The 16,064-nt window shown below is 37.9% G+C and overlaps 1 protein-coding gene and 1 long non-coding RNA gene across 3 annotated transcripts in view; one reads left to right on the top strand and one right to left on the bottom strand.

Annotated features, from left to right (window-relative positions):
- The first annotated feature begins 5,542 nt into the window (after positions 1-5,542).
- Positions 5,543-16,064, top strand: part of LOC111540102 — a 16,470-nt gene continuing 5,948 nt past the window's right edge. Inside the window, exons 1-4 of one of the 2 annotated variants that reach the window (XR_004228434.1) lie at positions 5,543-5,844; positions 6,971-7,117; positions 11,318-11,488; positions 12,671-12,899. This is a non-coding gene — a long non-coding RNA (uncharacterized LOC111540102). The remainder of the gene's footprint in view (positions 5,845-6,970; positions 7,118-11,317; positions 11,489-12,670; positions 12,900-16,064) is intronic. The other variant, XR_004228435.1, reaches the window with a different exon arrangement.
- The window catches only part of ACAT1 (acetyl-CoA acetyltransferase 1), a 26,275-nt gene continuing 19,555 nt past the window's right edge, over positions 9,345-16,064 (bottom strand). Inside the window, exons 8-12 of the mRNA XM_023208179.2 lie at positions 15,185-15,280; positions 14,325-14,438; positions 12,812-12,876; positions 10,498-10,655; positions 9,345-9,661 (exon numbers count right to left, since the gene is read on the bottom strand). Of these exons, the coding sequence (XP_023063947.1) occupies positions 9,541-9,661; positions 10,498-10,655; positions 12,812-12,876; positions 14,325-14,438; positions 15,185-15,280 (554 nt within the window). The 3' untranslated portion in view covers positions 9,345-9,540. The remainder of the gene's footprint in view (positions 9,662-10,497; positions 10,656-12,811; positions 12,877-14,324; positions 14,439-15,184; positions 15,281-16,064) is intronic.

Genomic DNA, 16,064 nt, shown 5'->3' with positions numbered 1-16,064 from the left:
CAACAATCCATGGCTGTTTTTATAATTACATGTAAGGATCCAGTCTATTGTTTGGATATTACTTAGAGGTTATGGCAGTCAGTGTATGCCAAATCTGAGAAGTGTTGTTAAGTAAAATCTTGTTACAGATTTAGCCCTGGATATTATTAGAACTATAGTGTGTTGAAATTGCACATGAGAAAAGCATCCATCAGCATTCATGCAAAGGCTACATGTCATAACTATTAGGAGTAATTTCAAAAGCATATTATTATATATTCTGCATTCATCCTTTCTCTGGTCATCTTTCAGGCTCAGGCCCAGCTTTCTGAAATTACATAAGTTTTGACTTTATTATTTATTTTGCTGCTTCCTTTAAACAATGGACTCGTGTTTTTTTCTTTTTATAAATGTTATCATTTTGTCATACTTTTGTCTTTTTTCGTAAATTTGTGTCTACATTGTTGAATTCATGATACATATAGTTTCCTAATGCTTTTTGTTTTTTTGAGAGAGGGTCTCACTCTGTACAGTGGCAAAATCATGGCTCACTGCAGCCTCGACCTCCCAGGTTCAAGTGATCCTCCAACCTCAGCCTCCCAAGTAGCTGGGACTACAAGCATATTCCATCATACCCAGTTTTAGCCTCGACCTCCCAGGTTCAAGTGATCCTCCAACCTCAGCCTCCCAAGTAGCTGGGACTACAAGCATATTCCATCATACCCAGTTTTTTTGTTTTTTGTTTTTTTGTCTTTCGGAGAGATGGTGTCTCACTGTGTTGCCCAGGCTAATCTCAAACTCTTGGACTCAAGGAGTCCTCCTACCTCAGCCTCCCAAGTGTTGGAATTACAGGCATGTGAGCCACCTCGTCCAGCTGCTGCTTTTTACTTCCAATAATATAAAGCTTTTTCCTTTTTTTAGCTATTACAAACAAAAACAGCAGTGAGCATTTTTGTAAATAAACATTTGTTTATGTTAACTATTTCCTTAGAAATTTTAGGGAGTAGAATTACCAAATCAAGAAGTTAGTGTACCTTTTTTTAAGGATCTCAGTATATTTTGCCACATGCTGCTATTAAACTTGCATCAATTTACATTTCTACCAGCAAATTGTCATTTTTTTGCATAGCATATGCTTATCCATTTCCAGAGGCATATTCAACTATATCATCACCTGTTTCTAGGTTTGTATTTCCTGATTTGGTAAAATTAGGAGTTAGCTCCTAATCTATTTGTTTCTTGTTTTGGTATCTGATATGAAAAAAGGGTCAATGTACATTTTTTCCCTAAATATTTAACTGCTTGACAATTTGTTCACTTGAAAATTTAACCACTGCACAGTTTGTTCAGATAAGCTTTCCTTTCCTCTGCTCATTTATTTAAGATGTCTGTCTTATCCTACACTGATTAACAATCTCTTATTCACAATTCTAAAACCCAAAAGGTTCTGGCAAACAATTTTTTTCCCCTAGATTTAACATCAGAACTCATTCTGTGGCAAACCTGACCTGAAATGACACGAGGCCACTTAACAGTCTTTATCTCATTTATAGTAATGTTGATTAGTCTGCTGTTCCAGACTCAACTGGGAGGCATATGGTATATACATTTAGTTTTTAGAAATCCAAAATATTCTGGTTTATGAACCCCAGCTAACCCCAAAGGTGTATGATCAAAGATTTTGGACTTGTATTAAATGTATACACATATATACACACTATATAGTATGTGTATGGTCTATTCTGTGCCACTGATTAAATCATAACTTTTGTGTCCACTGTTACTGTTTTTGTTTTTTCAAGTACTCACCCTTTTATGCTTCCTGATGAACTTTAGAATTACTTGTATTATTTCAAATTAAATTTCTATTGGAATATTTGAACTACATTAATGTCATAAGCTAATTCATAAAGAAGCAAAAGGTAAAGATGATATGGTATGTATCAAAGTGTTACAGTTACCCCTATCAGAAATATCTTGCTCAACTGGGTGTTTTTGTTTACTATTTTTAGAAAGCTCTTCATTTCATAGTTTTAACTGGTTATTGCTGTTATGTAGGGATGGTCCTGCTTTATTAATATAAAATTTTTATGGAGACATATAAAGAGAAAAGTGCACCACTATAAATTCATGCCCTTCAGTGAATTTTCTTTAAGTAAATACATCCACATAATCACTATGAACATTACCAGTACCCTAGCATAGTCATTTTTGTGACTTCTAGCACCAGAGATTAATTTAGCTTGGTTTTTCTTAACGATATCAATGGATACATGGAGTATACAATCTGTGAGAAACACTCATGTTTTGTATAATTCAGCTCAGTCATCCTCAATGCTGTGTATATATTCATTGTATGATATTACGGTTAATCCATTTTATAGATGGAAAAAGTTTATTATGAACAGACTGCTGTGAATGTTCTTGCACATTTTTTTGTGAATGCATTACACTTCTCAGTTGGATAGATACTTAGGAATAGGGTTGCTGGAACACAGCTGCATATATTCAGACATTCAAATTTTTTCATTTTCCAGAATGGTGGTAACAGTTTATGCTGTACTCACAGTATAAGTTCTCGATACTCCGTGTTATTTCCAATGTTAGATATTTTCATTTTAGCGGTGTGTATTGGTATATGTTGTAGTTTTAATTTGGTGTTGGTTTTCTGGGTTTTTTTTTTTTTTTAATGAAGTAGAACACCTTTTCAAATACTATTTGGGCATCTTTTGTGGACAGTCCCAAGGTTTTTGCCCATTTTAGTATTGGGTTGTCTGCCTTTTTCTTACTGATTTTTAGTTGTTCTTTCTGTATTCTGGATACAGGTCCTTTTTCGGATGGATATTAGGTATCTGAGTATTTTCGCTTGTTATTCTTCTAAAAGCTTTACGGTTCAACCTATTTCATTTTGATTTGACTGTCTATCTGGAATTGATTTTCCACATTGATGTACAATTAACCCACACTATTTATTACCAAAGATTATCCTTTTCCAACTACATTGCACACTTTTCTCATAAGCTGGTAAATGTGTAGGTTTGTTTCTGGACTGTATTCTGTTCCATTGGTCTGCTTTAAGATGTGCTAATAACATACTGTCTTAATTACTGTAGGAAATCTCTTTTTTTTTTTTTGAGACACAGTCTCACTCTGTCGCCCAGGCTGGAGAGCATCGGTGTGATCTCTGGTGACTGTAACCTCCACCTCCCAGGTTCAAGCAGTTCTCCTTCCTGAGCCTCCCGAGTAGCTGGGATTACAGTTGTGCGCCACCACACCCAGTTAATTTTTGTATTTTTAGTAGAGACAGGGTTTCACCACGTTGTCCAGGCTGGTCTTGAACTCCTGACCTCAGGTGATCCACCCACTTCAGCCTCCCCAGGTGCTGGTATTACAGGCGTGAGCCACCATGCCAGGCCCAAAATCTTTTATATTTAGTTGCTATTTTCTATACTGAGTGAAGTCTGTTAGTACTAATGGATTTACCAGCGCTACTTTTTAATTTACGAAGTATTATCTAAATAATTATTTTCCAATTTTATTTATTTTCACTACACTGATACTAGCACTTCCAGCGCAACTAATAATGATCAAAGTCTGCTTCATGGTCTTGTTCCTCATTTTAATGGCAATGTTAACTATAATGTTTGCTTTTGTTAAATATGTTTGCTTTTGTTTGTAGAATTTTACATCAGAAGTACCTGTTCAACTTAATTCCCATGTTTAAGCATCAATTAAAATATTTCCATTGAACTCATGAATTTATTTTTATATTGGTGATTATTTTAAGTAAATTTGTTTTGTGAACATTTTATTTAAATGTTTTTGGTTTTTGTTTTTAAGACAAGGTCTTGCTATATTGCCCGCTAGAGTGCAGTGGCTGTTCATGGGTGCAGTCATAGCCCACTATAGCCTTGAACTATTGGGCTCAAAGGATCCTCCTGCCTCAACTTCCTGAGTAGCTGGGACTACAGGTGCACACCAACACATCCAGTGAAAAGTTTACTTTTAATGAGATTGGTTTCAAACTTATGCCAGTTTTTAAAATGAATTGTAAACCTTTCCTTCTTTTTCTAGTTTATTTGAATATTGGGGATAATAAATAGTACCAGTGCTAAAATGTGAACTTTAAAGTTTACAAAATATGTAAAAGCACTTAGATTAATGCCTGGAACATAATAAGCACTTTAAGAACTAGTTGCTATTATAGCTGATGCTGTTTTTTATTTCTTTTTTCTGCAACAGTTTATTTAGAATGGGAAATAACTGTTCCTTGAGACTAAATCACTACTAAATTATCTAGGCCTGGAGGCTTTTGCTTAAATAGTTTTCCTTTTTTTTTTTTTTCTCCTAAATTTCTTCCTGGCTGATTTATTATCTATTCAGGCTTTGACCTTTTTTTCCTGAGTCAGATATCACATTTTTTCTAAATTTTGCTTTTGTTCTCTTTTAAATTAGATGCAATTTTTTTTTTTCTGTCAAAAACACTTCTTAGATTCAACAGATATATAGGAGTCTACTTTATTCTTTGTGCTTCCTACTTTCTCAGGGTCCTTTTTGCATGTTTATTTAACTTAAATTGAATAAAAGTTATCTGATTTTTTTTCCCCCTTAAACCATTTAAGGCTATGAATTTGCTTCTGATTTCAACTTTCAGCAAAATTTGGAAGGTGGGGTAAGTACTTTAATATTCATACATAATTATTTGTTAATAATGTAATAAATGATACCAGGCTCTTTTTTGCCTAAAATTTTTTTTATTGTGGTCAGGATAAATTGCAGGTTTTATAAATGTTGCATGGGTGCTTAGAAACAGGTATTCTTGGCTGAGCATGGTGGCTCACACCTGTAATCCCAGCACTTTGGGAGGCCAAGGCAAGCAGATCACTTGAACCCAGGAGTTCAAGACCAGCCTGGGCAACATGATGAAACCCCATCTCTACAAAAACCTAGCCGGGCGTGGTAGTGTGCACCTGTGGTCCTAGCTACCAGGGAGGCTGAGGTGGGCGTATCACTTGAGCCCAGGAAGTCAAGGCTGCAGTGAGATGAGACCATGCCACTGCACTACAACCTGGGCAACGGAGCGAGACCCAATCTCAAAAAAAGTTTTAAAAAAGAGAAATAGGTATTGTTTATAAAGGTAAAATTTGATATTTATTCAGTCTTATACTATTTGAATCCTGTCTTTCATACTCTTTTCACAAATGTTTAATCCATGAAACATTATTATCTTGGTCATAGCTTTGGCTTTGTTTTCTGCATGGTCTACAGCCATCATAAAAAGTAGTTCTTTCCCGATTTTAACAGTTTCTGCCTTCTCATAATTTGTGATACATGCCAACCCTTTTTTACCTTTTTGTTTGTTTATTTGTTTTTATGACAGAGTTTTGCTCTTGTTGCCCAGGCTGGAGTGCAGTGGCGTGATCTCAGCTCACTGCAACCTCCACTTCCCTGGCCCAAACAATTCTCCTGCCTTAGCCTCCCATGTAGCTGGGATTACAGGTATGTGCCACCACGCCTGGCTAATTTTGTATTTTTAGTAGAGATGGGGTTTCTCCATGTTTGCCAGGCTGGTCTTCAAATTCCTGACCTCAGGTGATCCACCCACCTCGGCCTCCCAAAGTGCTGGGATGAGCCACCATGTCCAGCCTCTTTTTACTTTATAATTGGATTTTTATGCTTTTGTCTTATAGTAACTTAAGATATGGAACTGTAACCGTAACAGTCCATTGCCCATTGTGCGTGACAAGTCAGTATGCAAGACCCTGGGCTGCAGCAAAGAAAGATGTTTAATTGGAAGGCCACCGAATGAGGAGACTAGAGGAAACTTCAAATCTGTCTCCCTGAGGGTTTAGGAAGTGGGCCAAGGTACAGCCTGTTTATTGCCTAGTTATAACTATATTTCTGTCCAGGACACAGCATGCAGTTCTTATAAGTCCTGTGAGGGCAGTCTCAGAACTTGTCCTACTGGCATTTACCTTTATTTAGCAGATAAAGATACATGTTACCGATATTTCACCATGTGAACCAAGGGGAACCAGGAGCTAGGTAAAATACAAGGAAAAAAGGAAAATACAGGGAAAAAAGGAAACTTAACACGTTTTAGAATACTTCACTGAAGGTACGTAGTGCATCCAAAGGTCAGTGATCTGGAAGACATTTGAAAAGTGCTCTTGACAATTCTGGGGAAAAAATGGAAAGGAAGAGAGAACCAGAGAATAAATGGTATTTATTTTCTTTAAGAGACAAGGTCTCCCTCTGTTCCCCAGGCTGGAGTACAGTGGCAAGATCGTTTCACTGTAACCTTGAAGTTCCCCCTTGGCCCTCTGAAGTTTCGCTGGAAAATAAAATTGTTTGCAAAAGGCAGATTAATTGGAGAAAAGGAATATACATTTATTTAATGTGTATACATGGGGGCCTTCAAAGACCTGACCCCACCCCCAATGGGGTGTACAAACTTTTTTTTTTTTTTTTTTGAGATGAAGTCTTGCTCCGTCGCCCAGGCTGGAGTGCAATGGTGTGATCTTGGCTCACTGCAACCTCCGCCTCCTTGGTTGAAGCAATTCTTCTACCTCAGCCTCCCATGTTGCTGGGACTACAGGCATGCGCCACCACGACCGGCTAATTTTTGTATTTATAGTAGAGACGGGGTTTCACCATGTTGGCCAGACTGCTGTCGAACTTCTTACCTCAGGTGATCCGCCCATCTCAGCCTCTCAAAAGTGCTGGGATTACAGAAATGAACCACTGTGTCTGGCCAAGTGTAGGAACTTTATACCATCTTCAGGTTACAGAAGTAATGTGAGCTCCCAGCATGGCCAAAAACATGTTATTTTGGTAAATCAGGTTTTAGTGGCAAGACAGCTTAAGGGGAGGGAGGGAAAGGGGACCTGACTAGGAAAGGTGGTCTTGTTAGTAGCTTTCTCAGAGAATGGATGTTAAATGTTTAAGACCTTTAAAGGTATCAGACAGGCTCTCATTTACCCTTTTCTAGATTACAGACAAGGGAAGTCCTGGCTGCATTGATGGAGATTCTCCATAGATGCAAATTTCTTCCACAAAAGAAAGCTTTGCAGCACCACTTCTGTTTGCTGGCCCTCTGACAGCCATCTCAAAATATGTCAAATAAATGTAATTTGAGGTAAAATATTTTTATTTCCTTCAACCACTGCCTCTTCTTCTTCCCCAGCCAGTCCTTAAGCAGTCATTTAAAAAATTAAAAACTTTCACCTAACTGAATTCTTAATTCTTCATTCCATGGGCTTGCCTAAACCTTTGTCATTTTGGAGGAAACATCAGAGTACTTTATTTTCTAAACTCTTCCGTGTTTGAGACACACCTTTTAGTATCTTATTTTGTTTCATTAAAAACAGTTAGATGTTCTGTCACTTGTTTTCTTGGATTGAATGTAATAGAAATAAGAAACTACGGCTACCTATTTTTCTAACTAGATATTAGAGAAATTTAATACATTTTCTCCAGAATGTCTTAGTATGATTTTCTGCTAATTAATTTTGCCAATAAAATATGCTCTATAGGGCTGGGCGTGGTGGCCCATGCCTGTAATCCCAGCACTTTGGGAGGCTGAGGCAGAAGGATCACCTGAAGTCAGGAGTTCGAGACCAGCCTAGCCTACGTGGCAAAATTCTTGTCTCTATTGAAAATACAAAAATTAGCTAGGTGTGGTGGTGTATGCCTGTATACTCAGGAGGCTGAGGCACGAGAATCACTTGAACCCGGGGAATGGAGGTTGCAGTGAGCCAAGATCGTGCCACTGCATTCCAGCCTGAGCTACAGAGCAAAACTCTGTGTCAAAAAAAAAAAAGAAAGAAATACGCTCTTTAAAATCTTCCCCCTTAGGACTTAAAAATCTGAGTTTTTCTATTTATGTTTTCTGTTATGTTAGATTATTGCTTCAGAGCATCTTTTTTTTTTTTTTTCTTTTTTTTTTATTAAAGAAACATCATTTAAGCTGGGCATGGTAGCATGTGCCTATAGTCCTAACTACTCAGGAGGCTGAGGCAGGCAGATCACTTGAGAACCCAGGAGTTCAAGGTTACCGTGAGCTATGGTCATGCCACTGCACTCCAGCCTGTGACAGAGCAATACCTTATCTCTTACAAACAAACAAAATCTACTTACTTGTTGGTTCTCTGTTTCTTCTCTTTTTTCCATTTTTTCCCAGAATTTTCAGAGCACTTCTCACATGTTTTCCAGATCAATGACCTTTGGACATAATGTTAGTTTCTGCTTATCTTCAATGAAGTATTCTCATGTTTTGGGTTTCCTTTTCTCATCTTATCCAGCTCCTGGTTCAGTTATAAGTTTTTGTAAGTCGGGGCAGATAATTATTGAAAGACATTTAACTAAAGTATAGGAAGTTAAGAACGTGGGCTCTGGAGCTCAACCAACTTGGAGTTGAACCCTAGCCAGCTTTTTGCCCTTGGAATTTATTTAGCTACTCTGTGTCTCAATTTCCTTATTTATAAAGGAGGGATAATAATGGTACCCACTCTTAGAAGTTTTTGTGACAATTAAATGAGTTTATACATACAAAGCACATAACAAGTCTCAAAAGTTGTTGATGATTACAGATGTTTTTGAAAATACTCTTCCTCTGAATCTTAAGAGCAGTTGATTTTTCCCATATATTGTCATTTTGCTCCTTCAAAGGATCTACAATACATTATTTGCCAACAGATAATGTGTACACAATGACCTTTACTGCCCCCTCCTCTTCCTGAGGGGGAGTTTTCCCTCTTCAGAGCTGCAGTTGAGGGTGGTGTGCATAGCCCCTGCCTATAGTGTTTTAATTTTTTCCCAGATAAAATGCAATGCAGGATACTTGTGCTGCAGTCTGTCCTGCTTAAGAAAAGGCATTGTGGTTTATTGGAAGTGGTGATCTGTTCCCTTTTTTTATAAATCCATTCAGTTTATCAGTTTCTACCTCTTTTCCCACTCTCTATGCTGCTGTAGTAATTCAGAGCCCAAACTGCAGGGTTTTCTATTTGACCTCCCCCAACCCTGAATGTTGAGGTTATAAGAAATTGCCCCCACTCTAGACCCTGAGCACATGGGCTTCTGTCTTGTTTTGTAGTACTGTTGCACACACTGTGGTTTGAGTGATTATATGTTAGTTTGTCCAGAATAGCCAACTCTTACTGTAAAGAAAAGTAATTTACTAAATGTAAATTACCTACAGAGAACATTCACTTTACCTTTAACAATCCTCAAAAATATAAATTTGTTCTCACAAATGGAAGCTTCTAGCTGCTTACGTAAGTCACTAATATTACACATTGGTATTTCTACTATATTTCGATTATAAGTATAGACTCAGAATGCAAAGATGTATCAGACTTTTCAAGGTTACCAAAAAAAAAGCAGAAGAAAAAATTTAATTTCAAAAGGTTTTGGGATTTTATTTTGATTTTTAAAAGTTAACATAGAAAATAATATAAATGAAACAGCTTATCTGAATATAAGCTAACCCACACTAGTCTCACTGATTGGTACAGCAGGCCTTCTGGTCACATAGGGTTGTCTCCTTAAATAGCAGGTTGTCTACAGCTTCTGAATTAGCATGGCAGAAGCACCTCCTCCTCCATTGCAAATACTGGCAAGACCGTATTCCCCTTGCTTCAAGGCATGAGTCAAATGACCAACAATCCTGGCTCCAGACATTCTAAAATTAAAAAAGCATTTACTTCTTTAATGAAGTACAGAATTTATGAGTAACCAAAATGTTTCTATTCCAATTTAACTTCATGAAAACTTACCAGCCACTACTTCTTGCTGAATTAACTACTACTATTCTAAAACTAAAACTTGGAGGACTTGTTTCAGGAAAGGTCACAGATCTTAGATCATTTATTCATTCATTTATTTATTTATTCATTTATTTATTTATTTATTTATTTATTTATTTATTTATTTTTGCGATGGAGTCTTGCTCTGTCGCCAGGCTGGAGTGCAGTGGCGCATCTCAGCTCACTGCAACTTCCGCCTCCTGGGTTCAAGCAATTCTCCTGCCTCAGCCTCCCAAGTAGCTGGGACTACAGGCGTGCACCACCACACCCAGCTAATTTTCGTCTTTTAAAGTACAGAATAGTATAATGGAAGATGGAAGGGGGATGTGGAATAAACTACATATTGGGTACAATGCACACATGTAGGTGACAGGTGCACTGAAATCAGCCCCCACCACTATAAATTCATCCATGTAACCAAAACCCACAGTACCCTAAAGCTAATGAAATAATTAGGAAGGAGAAAGAAAAGGGGGAAAAAGTCTAAATGTACACTTTAATTTTCTTCAACATAAAACGTTATTAGGTTTCAAATAACAGATGTGACAGGTCTCTGTTCAGTATTGGATACCATCTATCAGAAATGATTTTTGCCTTATGAAAGATGGGTAGGAAGGAAAACTTAAATCAAGAGCAACAGGAATTATGAGTTTTAAGTTTAGCTAGAAACACAAAGGCAGCTATTAACCTAGATATAGTTATTTTTACCTACCCAATTGGATGCCCCAGAGAAACAGCTCCTCCATTGATATTCACTTTTTGGGGATCAATCTCCAACATTTTAATGTTTGCTAGTACAACCAGACTAAAGGCTTCGTTTACTTCCCACATTGCAATATCTTCTTTTTTTAATCCCACATCTTTAAGAACCTAAGATTGTTTAAAAGACAGATGATGTTCAAATAATTAGCAATCACAACTTACTGTCATTTCCTTGAAATACTACAATTGGAAGTTCTTGGTTTCAGATGAAAGGATCTCTATTTTCAGATTTTTTTTTTTTTTAGACAGAGTCTTGCTCTGTCTCCCAGGCTGGAGTGCAATGGCGCGCCATCTCGGCTCACTACAACCTCTGCTTCCCAGGGTCAAGCAATTCTCCTGTCTCAGCCTCCTGAGTAGCTTGGATTACAGACGCCCACCACCATGCCCAGCTAATTTTTATATTTTTAATAGAGATGGGGTTTCACCATGTTGGCCAGACTGGTCTCAAAACTCCTGACCTCAGTTGATCCACTCACTTCAACCTCCCAAAGTGCTGGGATTACAGGCGTGAGTCACTGTGCCCGGCCTATTTTCAGATTTTTAGTTGCTTATCCTATTCCATTATATCAAAGAATTTTGTTTGCATTATATCTGTTTGGACATAGAGAACAGAAAATTTGATTTTCTTTCCACAGATGTTTGAAAAGGTGCATTTTCTATTTAGGGGTGCATAATGCTTTAAATATTCTTAAGCTCTGCTTTACTGATTGTGTGTTGCTTAGTTCTACATTCTTTTTTGTTGTTGTTGTTGTTGATTTGTTTTGAGACAGGGTCTTGCTTTGTCACCCAGGCTGAAGTGGAATGGCACAGTCATGGCCCACTGCAGCCTTGATCTCCCAGGCTCAAGCGATCTGCCTGCCTCGGCCTCCCAAAGTGCTGGGATTACAGGCGAGAGCCACTGCACCCAGCCAGTTCTGTGTTCTTGACTGTTAATGAAAGAGGTGTGTTAGTTTCTACTATAAGTAATATTAATGTATCCCCTGCAGTTTCTGCTTTATAAAAGTTACTGTAGGGTTATCCGGGCCACAGATACTTACACCTGTTGCAGTTTCATTGTAAGTCATTTATTTAAAATCTTACACTATATGATCTATTTTGTTTTGGTAGTTCCTCAGCTATGCAGGAAGGTGTATTTGTGCCAGTATTATCCCTATGCTAATACTTTTTAAAACATTACTAGTGAGTGCCCTTTTTCTTTACAGAAGAAATTTGATTGTTGTGAGCAATAATAAAATTAACATGGAACTCTTCTTCCACCTTCCTCTCTTCAACTAGTGGACTAAGGTAGCTTTCTAGCCTATACAGCTCAAACAGCTTCCACTGTTCCAACAACACAAAACAAAATATGGTACCCATATATAGCCACGTCTGTAGCTCTCAGAAGTTATTCTACCTTCAGAATCCAGAATCGTGTAGTACCCTTGCTTTCCAATGTGATGCACTCACTTTCAGAAGCTGCATGTTCCTGTCATTTTCTGAGATCTGCCAGCTCTGAGCAGATCATCACTCCACTGGCCCCTTGTTTCTGATCCTTCTCTATTCTTGTTTCCTACTGATTCTGCAGTTTTCTTCATTGCGGGGATTGGGGGCAGTGGGGAGAATCTGATTTTACTAAAATTCTGCAATTTTTTTTTTTATCTGAGTGCTTACAGAAGTTTACTGTCAGGTGAGGCCCTCTCAAAAGGAAATATTTACTTAAGATTTCTAAGAACCCTGAACCCCTAAAAAGTTTCTTTTCCTGTGACTGCTTAGCAATTTCCCACTGAGACTTGGTTATTTCTCCTTTGATAGCACTTACTGATAATTCGGAATATGTAGGTTTTCTGTCTCTAGTTTCACTATTTACTCCGAAGACCTGCTGCCAGCTGTTCCCTTTCAGATTGGAGTCCCCTCCTGGGGAGTGACTAGTTGCTTTCCGTTCTAGATTTGGAACTACCAGCCGGCATTCCCTTTTCTTTGCCAAACCAACCTCCCCTTTGTGGTTACCACACCAGGTGTGTGAGTTCTGTATGATACTTACAAATAATTCAGATGTGTAGTTTTACCTGTTCTACTGAAGATGTAGTTTGTGGGCTGTTCTTTATTTATTTTTTTGTTATCCTTGTTGCTCTTACTCTTTTCAGGAGAGGACATGGGAAGATTTGAAACCAAGCTATCTCTCTGCTTTGGCAGATAAACAACATTTAAATTCTAAAAACTGCAGCCTTGGTATAAGCAAACTGGAAGTTGGCATAATGGAGTATCGTCCCTCACTTTGTTCTCACCATAGATACAGCATATACAGGAGCAATTGGAAAATCAATAGGTTCTACAGCAGCGTCAGCAAATGCTGTTTTAAAAAAAAGGGGGAGGGTGAGTTGTTAAAATATTTTTTTTTACTACATAGAATATGCAAAAGTCAAGTTTAACCCATTAAATGCACATTTCCTAACCCCTTTAATATATATAAATATATTTCTTCCTTTTCTAAGATTCTACACTTTATAAAATTACTCCAGTAATCTAAGACACTGATTTTCATTGGGAGGGAGTTTGGGGGTATTTGCCTGTAGGAACATTGGCACCATCTAGCGATGTTTTTGGTTGTAGGAATAGTTGAGATGCCACTGGGTAGAGACGAAGGATTCTGCTAAACATACAATGCATAGAACAGTCCCTACAACAAAGAATTATTTAGTGCAAAAGTCAATAGTGCTGAGGTTAAGAAACCATAATCTAAGCTAAGAAAAAAAATGAAGTGATAAGGCTTTTTATAAAATAACAAAATAGCATCTGTTTAAATCCTTAGGAAGAAAGCAAGACAGATTTTTGCAGCTAAAAATCAGCTTAAGGACACTGAGAACTTACCCAAGGCCACAGTGTTAATATTAAAATGCCACACATCTAAATTTTGTATTTCTGGACTCCTAATCCCATATTCTTTTTTTCCTACATAGCTGCCTCTCTAGGCAAATGCATGTACTTCATTTTCTTCTATTTATCATAAAGGACAGGAAGTTTTTTAAAGCTTAATCTTTAAAAAAAAAAAAAAAAAAAAGAGACAAGATCTTGCTCTGTTGCCTCGGTTGGAGTGCAGTGGTGCTGTAGCTTTGACATCTTGGGCTCAAATGAGTGTCAGCCTTAGCCTCCTAGGTAACTGGGACTACAGGCATGCCACCGCACCTGGCTAATTTTTTTCTTTAGAAATGGGTTCTCACTGTGTTGCCCAGGCTGGTCTCAAACTCCTGGCCTCAAGCAGTCCTGCCTTAGCCTCCCAAAATGCTGGGGTTACCGGTGTGAGCCACTGTGCCTAGCCCTTAAAGCTTAATCTTATATAAAGTATAATGAAAATATTAAAGGAGCTTCTATCTCAATTGAAATATGTATTAAATTCTGCCACAGGTACAACCTATAGATAGTAATATTTAATATTGGGGTTGGCTATATCTAACAAGTAAACTTAATTTCAGGAAGATCTTATAGATGTTTAAAAACCGTTTTTTTTTTTTTAAGACAGGGTCTCACTCTGTCACCCAGGCTGGAGTGCAGTGGCACAATCTCAGCTCGCTGCAACCTCAAATTCAGGAGGGCTCAAGGCATCCTCCTACCTCAGCTTCCCGAGTAGACGGTAGTACAGGCACATATCACCATGCTCAGCTAATTTTTTAACTTTTTGTAGAGATGAAGTCTCACTATATTGCCCAGGCTGATTTTGAACTCCGGAACTCAAGCAATCCTCCCACCTTAACCTCTGGAAGTGCTAGGATTACAAGTGTGAGCCACCTCGCCTGGCCTTACCTACTATTCTTGCCAGTGGTGTAACATTGAGCCTCTTGGCTGCATCTGCCGTCATCAGAACCAGAGCAGCTGCTCCATCATTCAGTGTACTGGCATTGGCAGCTGTTACTGTACCTGAAAGCAAAAATAAGCATGAAGTCAAAACATTACTTCACAATAAATGCATTTGGTTCAATTTAACAAACACTGCCTGGGCTGCTAAATGTTTAAAGAAATTACAAATATGGGTGGAGACAATTCCTGCCCTCAGGAAACATGTACATATAACTGCAAGACAATGTAAGAATACCTTTTTGTGTTCATAAAACTAAGTTTTCTCAAAGATCAGAAACATGCATGATGGCACTGGGTAGATGCTGGTCTACAACTCTTGAAAGATAGGGACCAGTTAATATTTTTGTATCCAGGGTCTAACTTTCCTTATTCAAAATATAGCAGATACTCACTACATATTTTTCAAATCAGATATTTCTTCTTATCTAGAATCACCTGAAGTTAAATATCAATGAATGCTAAAAACTACCAAACCACTTTAAATAGGAGAATGTTATTGTATATAAATTATATCAATAAATCTGTTTTTTTCAATGCCAGTGAAGATCCTATCATAGACTGCTACATATGAAAAACTAAATTCTAGAGCCATGTTATACATCTCTTCCCTTAGATTTATATATTGAAGGTATAAACTATCAGTTTTATACTTTCAATTAATCTTACATGAGCCTGATATATTGAAAATGTGAAATAACATCTAGATGTTTTCTAGAATTACTTTTTAAAAATCCTTAGGCAATTCTAAGAATTAGATATGGTATACTGGCTCAATTTTTTCTTATGCTTCATTTCTTAACACTAACCATTTTCTTTCTGGAAAACTGTCTTCAGCTTTGGAACTTTGCTAAAATCAACACGTTTATATTCTTCATCTTCTTTCACCACTACATCTGGTTGACCTAAAATAAAAATATTTTAAGTGAAATCGCTCAAAACAAGTAGTCATTCAGCAAGCAACTGTTGTACAAAATGCCCAATGGTCTGTGCCTCCCTTTGTATCCCTGCCTCCCTTAAACCATCCCAAGTAAACACTAATCTAGAATTTATTATCTATAATCTCTATTATGTTACCATCTTAAAGAGAAACTTATAAAGCAGCTTCACAGATTTTTTTTTTTTTTTTTTTTGAGGCAGGGTTTTCCTCTGTTGCTTAGGCTGGCATGATCACAGTTTACCTCAACCTCTCCAGACCCACGTGATCCTCCCACCTCAGCCTCCCAAGTAGCTGGGACTAGAGGTGTGAGCCACCACAGCCAGCTAATTTTGCTTGTTTGCTTGCTTGTTTGAAATGGTCTTGTACAGTCTCCCAGTAGAGTGCAGTGCTGCAATCCTAGCTCACTGTAGCCTTGAACTCCTGGGCTCAATTGATCCGCCTGCCTTGGATTCCCTAGTAGCTGGGACTACAGGCATGTGTTGCTACACCCAGTTAATTTTTAATTTTTTTGTGTGGAGGCCGAGTCTCACTTTGTTGCCCAAGCTGGTCTCAAACTCCTGGGCTCAAGCAGTCCTCCCACCTCGGCCTCCCAAAGTATTGGGATTACAGGTGTGACCCACTGCACCCAGCCACAAAATTTAAATCTACACCTCCACATTCCCATTCTCTTCTTCCTCAACTCCCTTCTATGATCACAGACTCCACTCTCCTGACCCCAGAGGTAGCTAGCTATCTGACCTATACTAGAT

Source organism: Piliocolobus tephrosceles, chromosome 13 (genome assembly GCF_002776525.5).
Source record: "Piliocolobus tephrosceles isolate RC106 chromosome 13, ASM277652v3, whole genome shotgun sequence".
Taxonomy (NCBI): Eukaryota; Metazoa; Chordata; class Mammalia; order Primates; family Cercopithecidae; genus Piliocolobus; species Piliocolobus tephrosceles.
This window is presented reverse-complemented; position numbering and strand designations above follow the sequence as displayed.